General features: G+C 35.3%; 1 protein-coding gene across 1 annotated transcript; it reads left to right on the forward strand.

Annotated features, from left to right (window-relative positions):
- Positions 1-535: 535 nt before the first annotated feature.
- LOC100648823 lies at positions 536-5,175 on the forward strand. The gene is made up of 5 exons (XM_003395829.4): positions 536-622; positions 2,530-2,722; positions 3,039-3,194; positions 4,541-4,702; positions 4,958-5,175. Exons 2-5 carry the CDS (start codon positions 2,672-2,674, stop codon positions 5,102-5,104), a joined length of 516 nt encoding a protein of 171 aa, XP_003395877.1. The 5' UTR covers positions 536-622; positions 2,530-2,671; the 3' UTR covers positions 5,105-5,175.
- The last annotated feature ends 7,761 nt before the right edge of the window (positions 5,176-12,936 follow it).

The following is a 12,936-nucleotide window of genomic DNA, read 5'->3' on the forward strand; positions in this document are numbered from 1 at the left end:
ATTTTCATTATCCTAAAATCTACTACCTCAAAGATCTCGGCAATGACAAGACTATTCTCGTCATTTATTATTTATCTATATAAATCCTCGCCATTCTTTATTTCTTTGACGTTTCCCTTAGAAAAGATATCACAGACGCGCGATTTTTCTAAATCTACAAGTCGACAACAAAATTTCTCCATATAAGCGATGTATGTTACACTGATGGTGTTCACAACGATCAAGCTCGTTCGTGATCGTATAAATTACTTGCAGCCGAGTAATTTAATCGCATCGCATCGCACCGGTTACATTCTAATTAACGATACGCAGCATAAAGGAATAGATAGGAAGAAACAGAAAAAACGCGGCGGAGGTCAATAACGAGCTACGTTCTCGAAAACAGTAATGGTTAATAACAATGCGATTTCCTATTTCATTTTGTGACACGGTGCTGTTCAATCGAGATTAATTCAATTGCATCGTGGGCCGCATCCGTTCCCACGATTTTATCAGGAACCATCATTGCTGTGGCTCGCGTGTACAGTGTGCAGTGTGCGTGTGCACGCCACGATGCCGCGATGGTCCACTACTGGATACTACTGACAAAGAGTACGCATATAATTGAAATGCGCAGCTAGAGGTAAATAAATTGACGAAATCCATTTAACCGCGTGTCCATCCAGTCGGACTTGGAATAAGTGCGTAAAGCGTCCGTGTATTATCGAAGTGATGATAAGTCGTAAGTTAGCGTTTGCGAAACTTCCCGTTTTGCTTTGTCGATTTATCTTTCGGGGGATAAATTAAATTTTTAACGAACGCGATTTGTTTAGGAAATTTTAGACTCGATGCATTATCGTTGAACTACAGATGTTTATATACAATGTACATTAATGCACATGCATATTTTCGCAGTAATTGACTAATTATTAAATTAGTAATTTTGACAATTTTTTAGGTCTATGGAGCAATTTATTGTTGGAATTTATTAATACTGACTAAGAATGAAAGACTGAAAATCAGAATAAGCAATTTAGAAAATAATTATTTAATCATTTTCAAGATTTATTGTATTTCTGGGATCAAATATAAATAGTATACGTATTACTTTTAACTTTTCATACTACATTACTAACATTACTAACCGATAGGTGTGTATAGGTGGAAATGTTAAAAGAAGATTAACGTTAAAATTATATTTTTTACATTTACATATTTACGTTTTTTGCAAAACAATGTCCAGATTATTCGTAGGGTTATTTGATCTCGGATAGATATCGTCGAGAACAAGAATTTCATCGTGAAACGAATGCATCAAAGATATTGTAATTTATCTTTTGGCCAGTGAGCGATGTATTGCTTTAGGCAACAATGATAACTCGTTCAAGGCCAGCTCATGTTATGTGCCTTTTTTGTCGATTAACAGGGAACATGTCAGTGTTAACGGTCTATGAATTGTCTTATTTGATATTCTTCTTAATATGGTCACACGAAGAGGAAAAAGAGCACTGATAGAAGCTGGCTGCAGACCGAGAAGATCATTTTTGTTGATACACAGGCATATTTACAGGCATACAGGCTCCGGGAAATTTCAATTTCTCACGGATGCATGTAGTTTTAGGTGAGAGAAGAATGAAACAAAAAATGTAAAATGAGAAATTAGTCACTGTTCTAACTCTTGTTCAAACGTTATAAGTTTTGACCGATCATTTATCTTATTCGCTCATTCAAATTGAACGGTTTGCTCTTAAAACAGTCTTTAACCACATACGGTAACGAACAGATAGGTAAATAGAAAAATTCCTTATTTCACGTTTAATTTAATTTTGCTTATAATTATTACTCGAAATAAAAATTTAGAAGCCGTTCTACGCTTATAGTGCTTCAAGGTATAAGAAATTTATTTTTAGACAAAAAAGAAATCGAGATAGAACGTTTATAATACAATAAATTGAATCTACGATTAAACATTTTGCTATTTACATACTTATTTCATCGTATATTATGCAATAATAGAAACAATATTGTTATGAATACATATTTAGTAGCCAGAGTGGGAAGAGTCAATGTCTTCACTGTATAAAGAGTGAATTTGCTGAAACGTTTAATACATAATCCAATGAATTCTGATCTCGCAACATTTTAAATATTAAAATTCTTCATATTAAAATTCTTCTAAATACGTAAGTTGAAAAAATATCTATTGTATGTATTTTATGATAGTTGACGATTTAGGATAGCTTTGAGGAAAGGTTAGATGATGCGTCTAATATCAATGTTGCAAAAAATTGTTGGAATATTTTTGCGGCGAATACATCCTATGTGTCAATGAACATATTTAATGATAATGAACATATTTAATGATAAATAATAACATAATAATAGTATACTTACATACGTAATAAATAATAACATAATGATAGTATAGCAATCTTTACTATGACCCTCGTAATTACAAATGTACAATGTTCGTGACAAGTGTTTTTATGTAGTTGTTTATTGTAGTAGTTTCACGACTATAAAAGACAATAAGTTGTGATAAAATCACAGATCCACTAGATGTTACATTATCAGACGGGATTCTCTTCCTGAGTAACCGAATGGATGACAATAGCAATGCTGAATATTATTCGCTAACAGATTGAAATAGTCCATTTAATACTACCTGCTGTCTACGATACTAGCTGTCAGGATGCTCTTCTGGTTGTTCACAGTCTGTGCGTTAGAATGGTGCATGGTGCAAGTAAGGATAAAATAACTAAATAATTAACTTTTTCCTACAAATGATGTATTAAGTCGTGTAATAAGTTTATTTTCTTTTTGGAGTAATATTTTGTGAAATACTATAAAAATGTTCCACGTTGTTCAAAAGTTCAGGGCACGTTTGCTTTTTGGATGAAACAAACTTTTTCATACATTTTTGTAAGAAATAATAATACCTATTGTAATTATAACTATCATTTTTTTAGTAAAAATAATTACAGTTTGAATATTACAAGAAAATAATACATTTTTAATTTTTAATTTTAATTTAAATAATTTATATTTGTTAATATAAGGCAGATTACGACATAATATTGGAAGATATTGACTGTAGTCAAATTAATGAAGAATATGTAAAGTCATGCGATCTTGAACTAAATTATGATAGCACATATGGGGCTAGTCTGAACACGTATATAGAGATCATTAAAGCACTTCCTGAGGACACTAAGGTATGTATTGAAAGTATTTTCGATTACAGTATCATAAATAACGATTAATCATTCAGCTTAAACAAATTAATAAAAATTTCAATATATTAGGTTATCCGAAAAGTGTCTTTCTTTCGCAAACGTGTTTTTTTTACAACAGTGCACCTTCGTGTACAATCGTGATACCAAGTCCGTGAAATGTCGTGGTGTTTATCTCAACAAAACAAAATGGATCGAATGTAATTCGACAAAATAATATAAAACAAAAAACTTTGTGCGTCTATTATTTCCTCATAAAACGAAAGAAACTTTTCGGATAACCTAATATATGCAATTGTAGTACAACCATCTTGCGTCAACTAAGATTGTTGCTCTAATTTTTTATATTTCGTATATTGGCTGCTATTTCTACCTACATATATACGTGCATATAAGTATCTTGCTATATTCGAAATGCTTTTACAATTGCTTTGAATATTAATCATTTTTGGTTGTTTAACTTATAAAGACATGTAAAAGTTTGTGGTTGTTAACACATATTCGAGTTTATAGTTTAAATGTACATTCACCTCAATGTAACAGTAATATCCATCAAGTGTTTTAATTACTTAGAGGTGTGAGTAGGAAATAATTATGATACGTAATAACTACCAGGAACTACCATATAGTTACAAGGGAAAAAGTTTTTGTAATGTAATCATGATTACTAACCGTGAGTTTACTTTGTATCTCATTGAGATGCGTATTCTTATCGATCTCCTTAAATAGAGGAAATTCCGCTTTCTTAGAGGAAGATGATGAACGTGTATCCATTGAAAAAAAAAATGTTATTTGCATATTTTCTTCTTACAAGTATTCAAACAATCATCATAGTGAGACCAGTAAATTCTCTAATTAAATCTCTTTTTTTCATTTGAGTTCTTCCAATTAGACATGAAAGAGAAATAAACGATGATTAGATTTTAAAAAAGATATATGTATGTATATAGTAATTAGGTAAATTAATTACGTAGTTTAAGAAGAGCTTTATTAAAATGAAAATGGGTTTCATATTATCTTCTCTATTAATGATATGTATTATAGTTCATATTAAAACAATAATCCTACCACGAAAGCAGAGTGATTAAAATAAATGTTAAAAAATTCATTATATTATTATGTAACGCATGTATTATTATAATACATATTATGATATATACAAGACATATTAATTATATGTCCTTGTAATAGAAACGATATGAAATTATGTAAAATATATATAATATATAGTATATATAATAAATATTATATATAACCTATACATGATAGATTACAGAATTACTCGTATCATTAAATTAATATTCGTATCATCAACATCTGTTTCATAGGTAACAGCCGACGTATTTACGGTTCGAATGGGTGAATATACGGTTGATCTTGGACTTCATATAGATGCAAGTTTTTGTGAGGTTGCAGCGGATTCAAAATCTATAGGGGTACCTATAATAAGAGCAATCAACATGGATGGCGATAATTGTCCTCCGGACCCGGTGTGTAAACAATTTGATACTCAGAAATGTAATACAGATGAGAACCTTTAATTTATATTTATCAAAGAGGAATTAATTATTTTTTCTTTCATATTTCATTATATACCTAATAAAATACAAATTTTGGTTTTTATTCTGATAAATTATTTTACAACATATGTACATATGTAATGAGCAAATAAAGAAATCATCTTGTATTACATACATTTTTCTAAAAACGTTAGGTAATTAACTTTATAATTTATTATATTTTAGGGGGTTTACCAACGAGAAGACTACGTAATTGACAGCATGGATGGTTTACCGCCATCATTTCCCGATGGTCATTATTTACTTAATATGACGTTAGCAAACAAAGATACCACGATAGTGCACTTTGATATTTATATAAGAGTATACTGATCAATTTTTCGAACCTATGTTCGTATAGAATTTAAAATAATGTTTAAAATAAAGATTGACCGGCAAGCATACGATACGTTTATTACAGTGTTTTAAATATTCATACTGAGGTATCTACTAACTTATAGTTATTAAATTGCGTACGTATTTTGCTACATTTTACAGGTGAGTTAAGATTTTATGAATGAGTCAGTCGCAGCCAGGTCACCATAATTTGATCTATAGATCGCTCACCGTATCAGCCGACTCGCATCTTACTGAGAATAAAACGACAAAAACAAAACAATATTATTGCAAAATTATCCCTCAAGATGTATAAATATATCTAAATTTTCTCTGTGGATCAATTTAATTCAGCATTCGGGCTCTCCGTTCCTACTTCACTATTCGCTACCCAAAAAATTAATTATGAAGATTCATAATTGATTTTTACTAACCTTTCAATTGTCCCTTTATGAAATCAGCAAATAACCCATTATTTATGTATATCTATACATACTTGCAATATTTATTTTCACCATACCACTTTAATTATAATCTCTTTTATATTTTACATTTTAATTCTAATCATTTTACATATTATAACATACACTCCTTGTCAAAGAGATAGCCCAGGTATGCTATCTTTAATTTCTCAATGACGCATGTAACGTTTTTCGTATGTAACGTATAATATTAAAACATTATAAGCTCAGAGTATGTGGTTCGTAGAAAATAATTAAAAATATTATGAGGTTTAGCATGTAACAAACAAAATTGTTTTATTCTAAGAACGAAATGATAGCACACTCTGTTAGTATGTTTAGAAATTGCTCAGTAGTTTATGATCTATCAATGAATAAAGGTAACAGTGCAATATTATATAAATTTGTTGCTTATTTTGAATAAGTGTTTAGTGAGCTGTTTCCCAATATTTATTTAACTGTTTTTGCCAAAGTGAGTACATATCGTCATAGGTAAATTTTTGTTATTTATTTATTGAAATTCACAATTTGTCCAATTTGGGCATTTGGTAGAATTTTTTAACAGTTATATTAACATGTTGGTAGCTACCCCCAGCGGGGTACCATCCTCGCGTTTGCTAGGTTATATCCTTTGTGAGGTCTGCTGGGTGCTTCCTTTTTAGCCTTCTGTTCATGTTTACGGTTTTGTACGTTTCCGCAGCTAGCCGGTTTGGGTGTGTTGCTATTCTTGATTTCTATTTTTCTGAGTATCTGCTAATTTCTTCCTTGACCGTTGGGATTCCCAGGTCCCTCCGTATGTCATCATTTCTAACGTACCATGGTGCGTTTACTACTGTTCTAAGGATTTTAGCTTGTATTATCTCTATTTTGTTTATATGTCTCATTGCTGCTGTCCCCCAGAGTGATATTCCGTACGTCCAGATTGGTTTTATGATCGTTTTATATATTTTTAATTTATTTTCTATGCTTAATTTGGATTTTCGGCTTGTTAGCCAATGCATTTGTCTTCTTGTTTTCTGTATTTTTTCTATTATTGATTTGATATGTAGTTTCCATGTGAGTTGTGTATCTAAGTGGAGTCCTAGATATTTGACATGCTTTGTTTGTGTTATATGCGTGCCGTTCAGAAGGATGTTTGGTGGTATCTTTCTTCGTAGCGTGAATGTAATATGGTTGCATTTATTGGGGTTTGCTTTTATTTGTTTTTCTTGTAGCCACTTTTCTATTTTTGTGATATGTTCTTGTAATAATTTGACTGCCGTTTCTGGGTTCGTATGCCTGACTAGTATAGCTGTGTCGTCCGCGAATGTCAGTACTGTGCTATTGGTAGTTGTTGGAATGCTCGCCGTGTATACTGTGTATAGTATTGGGCCTAGGACGCTTCCTTGTGATACCCCTGCCTTGATGTCTTTAACTTCAGAATGTGTGTCCTTGATTTTTATTACGAATGTTCTGCTGCTTAGGTAGGATTTTATTAATTGGTGTATTTGCTCCAGGAATTGTTTCCTAATTGTTTGTAGTAGGCTTTCATGGTTAATTTTGTCAAATGCTTTCTCTATGTCCATAAAGAGGGCTGTGCAGTATTCCTTGTTTTCTAGAGCTATTATTATTTCGTTGATAAACCTGTGCATTTGCTCCATCGTGGAGTGTTTGTTTCTGAATCCAAATTGGTGTTCCGGTATGAGTTTTTTTATCTCTATTATTGTTTTTATCCGGTAATATTTATCCTTTCCAGTATTTTAGAAAATACTGGAAGCAGTGATATTGGTCTGTAAGATGCAGTTTGTGTGGGTCTTTTCCTGGTTTAGGTAACATTTTAATCTGTGCTAATTATCATGGTTTGGGGAAGTATTGAATTCTTAGAATTGCATTGAATATTATTGTCATTAGTCTTATTGCTTTTGGCGGAAGGTTTTTCAAGATTTTGCCATTGATTAGGTCGATTCCTGGTGCTTTGTTGTTTTTTGTTTCAGCGATTATGTTTCTAATTTCTTGTGCTGTTGTTTTAGGTATGGTGTATTCCTTGTCGGTTGTGTTAATAGTGGTTTGCGCATCCTCCTCTGTATGACTTTTGAGCTTGCTGTTGTTGATAATGTGTGGTGTGAATGTGTTGTAGAGGTGGTTGGAGAATTCTTCAGCTTGTTCTTCGTTACTTCTTGCCCACGTGTTATCTGCTTTTCTGATTGCTGGGACGGGTATTATTGGCTTCTTTATTTTTTTCGTGGCTTTCCATAGTGAGTAGTTGGTGTTCTCGTGTGTAGAGAGTGTCCCTATGAACTTTGCGAATTCGTTATTGTTGTGCTGTTTTATTTTGTTTTTTATTTCCTTTGCAAGTTTGTTTAGGTGTTTTTTGTTTTCTCAAGTTCTGTGTTTTTGCCATTTTGCTTTCGCTTTTCTTTTTTCTCTAATTTTGTCGAGTATTTCTTGCGGAATTGTTATTGTTTGGCTGCTGACTGATTCGGGTGTAGTGGTTGTCCTTGCTGCTTCTTGAATAGTTGCTGTCAATGTTGCTACTGCCTGTTCTATGTGTTCAGGAGTTTTCAATGGGATGTTGCAGTTTATTTTGCTTTCTATTATTTCTTTGAAAGTTCGCCATTTGGTGGATTTATTGCATAGTGTTACTGGTTTGCTATAAAGTATTGGTTTGTTTCTGTATTCAATTATTATGGGTGTATGATCGGAGCTGAGCTCGAGGTTGGGTGTTATTTTTAGTTTGTTTGTCGATAACGTCGTCAATGAATATTGGCGGGGAAGGGGAAATTCTTTGGGTATGGAGATACTTACCGTTTCGGTTGTGTTCATGGAGTCTTCTGTAGTCTCCAGTATTGAGAACCTGTTGTAGGTGGTCACTTGGCTAGCTGGTGGTTTAGTTTGACTCCTGTTCACATTTGTCTTGATTGCTTCCAGCTTGCGTTTTTTGTGTGCTGGTCGTTTGCAAAGAAAGATGTGTTGCCCCTTTGTCACGGGCGAGGAAAAACGGCGGTGTTATAACTTAGCTCCGGAGAGCTCCGACGTTATCGACATCCAAACAATGATAAAGTCCATTGAAAAAGATATCAGCAAAAAGGACTACAAGTTAAAAATTAATAACAACCACGTGAAAATTCTGCCGACCAACCCTGACGCCTGTAGAAAATTAACTAAGTTGCTAAAAACCTTGAATGCAAAATTCCACACATACCAGCTCAAGCAAGAAAGACCTTTTCGTGTGGTGCTACGCAATATCCACCACTCAGTCGACCTAGACGAACTAAAGTTCGAACTTCAAACACTTGGCCACGAGGTAACCAACATCAGCAACATTAGACATAGAGTCACAAAAAATCCACTATCGCTATTTTTCGTAGATATAAAACAAAAAGAAAATAACAAACAAATCTACAACGTCAACCGGCTGATGAACTCCATAGTTAAGTTCGAACCACCTCTTGTAAAGAAAGAAATAGTACAATGCAAAAGGTGCCAAAGGAACGGCCACACGCAGAAATACTGCAATCATAACTTCCGGTGCGTAAAATGTGCAGGTAGTCACCCCACAGACCAATGCACTGAATCCCCAGAAACCCCCGCGAAGTGCATCCACTGTCAAGGAGTGCATACTGCGAACTACAAAGGATGCTCAGCCTATAAAACACTACATAATATTAAGTATCCAAAACTGAGACCCTAGGAGATAACCATACAAGAAAACTCACCACACCATCAATATCCTATGCGCAGGCAACACAAGGAAACGTAAAAAACTCGAAAACCCACAGTGAACACACAGAAAATAGTATTCCCACCCCACAAAACACAGACAACTTCACCAGACTCGAAAAACTTATCGAGAAGCAAACAGAACAAATTAACAACTTACTGTCACTACTTACACTCTTCATGGATAAATTAATACGCACAGAAGCAAAATAAAACCAATGCGTATAGCTATATGGAACGACAACGGTCTAGCTCAGCACAAATTTGAACTAGAACTCTTCTTAAAACAACAGCAAATCGACGTAATGCTCATATCTGAAACCCACTTCACCGACAAAAACTACCTCAAAATACACGGCTACAACATCTACCATACCCAACACCCCAGTGGAAAGGCACACGGCAGCACCGTAATCATCATCAAATCCAGCATTAAGAACTACGAGCTTCCATCATTCCAGAAAGATTACCTTCAAGCCACAAGCGTAGCAATAGAAGACTGACATGGTACAATCACCACCTCAACAGTATACTGCCCTCTCAGACACTCGATTGCTAATGAGAACTTCGACAGCCTCTTTGACGCCCTGGGCAATAGATTCATAGCTGGAGGAGACTATAACGCCAAACATACCCAATGGGGCAGCAGATTTGTCACAGCAAGAGGCAAAACTCCTGAAAAGCATAACCACCAACAATCTCAACTACCTCACCACATATAAACCCACATACTGGCCCACTGACACTAACAAAATCCCCGATTTACTCGACTTCTTCATAACCAAAAATATCTCGCCCAGATATGTCCAAATCAACTCCTCGACTGAACTCTCTTCCGACCACTCCCCCGTAATAGCAACAGTTGGTTCAGCAATAATCGAGAACCCACCTAATGGCCTTATTCACAACCAACTCACCAACTGGCAGCTCTTTAGAGAAATCTTTAACCGCTCAACCTCTACCTCAATCTCACTAAAAACAAAGACAGATATCGAAACTGCCACAGAATACCTAAACGCGAGCATAATAAACGCCATCCGCTCCTCAACAGCTACCCAGACTTCTATCAGTAAACACAAATACCCCCATTACATATTAAAATTACATATTAAAATTACAGAAAAACGAAGACTAAGAAGAGTATGGCAAACCCATAGAACACCGGACGACAAACGCAAGCTAAACAACGCAACCAGGAAGTTAATCAAAATCATTAAAAAATACAAAAATGACTGTTTCCAAAAGTACCTCGTCAATTTGTCCCCCTCTGCCGACTCCAACTACTCACTATGGAAGGCTTCCAGGAAACTCAATTCGCTGTCTGCAAGGCGGATGGGCACGAACCCGTATAGAAAAAGCCAACCTGTTCACTAACTACCTATCCAACGTTTTGAAACCTCATTCCTCCAATGCCGCTCCAGAAATAACAGAATACCTGCATTCCCCCTTCCAAATGTCTCCCCCCATTAAACCTTTCACTTCTCTAGAGGTTACTGAATTAATCCATCGTCTGAACCCCAGGAAAGCACCGGGACATGATCAAATAAGTAATAAAGCAATTAAGGAACTACCCGTAGAAGGGATTGCACTCATTTTTTCAAACTTCAACTCAATTTTTCGCCTTAAATACTATCCCAAAACCTGCAAAACGTCACAGATTACGTCACCCGGAAAACCAATACACGAAACTAGCTCCTATCGCCCAATTAGTCTTCCACCCACTTTGTCAAAACTATTCGAAAAGTTGCTAACGAATCGACTGTTTCCACTTCTAAAGGATCTGAAAACACTGCCAGATCATCAATTCGGCTTCCGAAAACAACACTCAACAGTAGAGCAAATCCACCGCATAACCCACATGATCAGCCAAACCCTTGAAAGAAAAAATACTGCTCAGCGGTATTCCTTAATATTCAACAGACATTCGACAAAGTATGGCACGAAGGGCTTCTTTACACACTTAAAAAGTCCTACCACACACTTACTACTCCATCCTAAAGTCTTCGGACCCCTTCTATTCTCCATCTACACTGCCGATTTACCAATTTCGACAGAAATAACCATAGCAACATTTGCCGACGACACGGCGCTATTAGAGACCAACGCCAACCCGATAATAACCTCATAACAGTTCCCAACAAGAACACAGTCAGATACCTGGGCATGACTCTGGACAGGAGATTAACCTGGAAACAACATGTCCTAGACAAATCTAACCAACTCAGGGACAAACTCAAAAAATTTTATTGGCTCATTGTTCTCTCCAACCTAAGCACGCAGAACAAAATTACGCTCTATAAGACCGTAATAAAACCTGTCTGGACTTACAGAATCCAACTATGGGGAACAGCAAGTAATTCCAACATTGAAATACTCCAACGCTTCCAATCGAAAACGCTAAGATCCCTATTAAATGCACCCTGGTATGTTACGAACGAAACAATCCACCGTGACGTCACAAGTGAAATACACAAGTCCAGAAGTAGATATAACACAAGAGTCAACAAACACCACAAATCATTAGAAACCCAACTACTAGACACGACGGACCAGATCCGCAGACTAAAAAGAAAATACTCTTTAGATTAAATACTTATATCCTACTAGAACCAACAATATAAAACTATTACAAACTATGTCATTATATCACGCCAAATTAAGTTACTGAAAATTCTCAACGAGAATTGATTGTAAATATTCTAATAAATAAAAAAAAAGTTTGTTTGTGTTTAGTCCCCTTGTAACTGCAAAGTCCAGAAGATCTGGTTTTTTGTTCAGGTCAGTCGGCCAATGTGTCGGTGTTCCTGTGGATAATATATTGAGGTTATTATTTCTAATGTATTTTTCCAGTGTTCTGCCTCGAGGTGTAATGTTTCTTGACCCCCATAGCGTGTGCTTTGAGTTGCAGTCTCCCGCTGCGATGTATTTGTCCCCTAGGTCCTGGAAGTATTCTTTCCACATTTGTGATGTTATTTTGTGTCGCGGAGGCACATATACTGCTGACAACTGGAAGTAGTTGCTGCTAGTTTGAACTGTAACGGTGGTTGCTTGTAAATATTCTTTGTTAACTTGGTTGTGTAGATAATATTTGATATCGTTTCTGACTATCACTGCTGTCCCTCAGTGAGCTTTTTCTGAGAGGTGTTTGATATCATATATGGTGTAGTATGATATTTTCATGTAGCTTTTTGTAGTGAAGTGTGTTTCTGAGACAAGTAGTATGTCTATATTGTTATTGTATATGAATGTTTTAATTTCGAGGGCCCGTTGTTGTAGGCCGTTTGAGTTCTAGGCTGCTATTTTTAGAGTGTCCGTTTTTACTTTTTGCTTAGCACGTTTGTAATTAGTTGTAGCATGACTGTGATTTGTTGGGTTTGCTGTCTGAGTACTGCATTTTGTTCGCTTATCATTCTGGTTAGCATTTCGGTGTTCTTTATGGATTGTTTGAGCAGTTCTTTGATTTCTGCAGTGTCATTGTTACTATTGCTGTGATATTGGTTGTCTGTATGTGTCGATTGGCTGGTTACTTGAGCGTAGCTTAGACCACCAATGGTATTGGTGCTGTTGGGTTTGGTGTTTGTTGCTTGCTCTGTATTTGGTATTATTTCGGGTTTTGTGCTGTCCTGTTGGGCTTGTATGTTAGTGATTGTCCTGCTTCGTAGGGGCGGG

This window comes from Bombus terrestris, chromosome 5, assembly GCF_910591885.1.
Source record: "Bombus terrestris chromosome 5, iyBomTerr1.2, whole genome shotgun sequence".
NCBI lineage: Eukaryota > Metazoa > Arthropoda > Insecta > Hymenoptera > Apidae > Bombus > Bombus terrestris.

Bases quoted from the DNA above. Each gene is read 5' to 3' on its own strand.
- LOC100648823 (XM_003395829.4), top strand. From the start codon at position 2,672: ATGCTCTTCTGGTTGTTCACAGTCTGTGCGTTAGAATGGTGCATGGTG. The intron at 2,723-3,038 runs GTAAGGATAAAA...TGTTAATATAAG, and splicing joins TAGAATGGTGCATGGTGCAA to GCAGATTACGACATAATATT. The intron at 4,703-4,957 runs GTGTGTAAACAA...ATTATATTTTAG, and splicing joins ATAATTGTCCTCCGGACCCG to GGGGTTTACCAACGAGAAGA.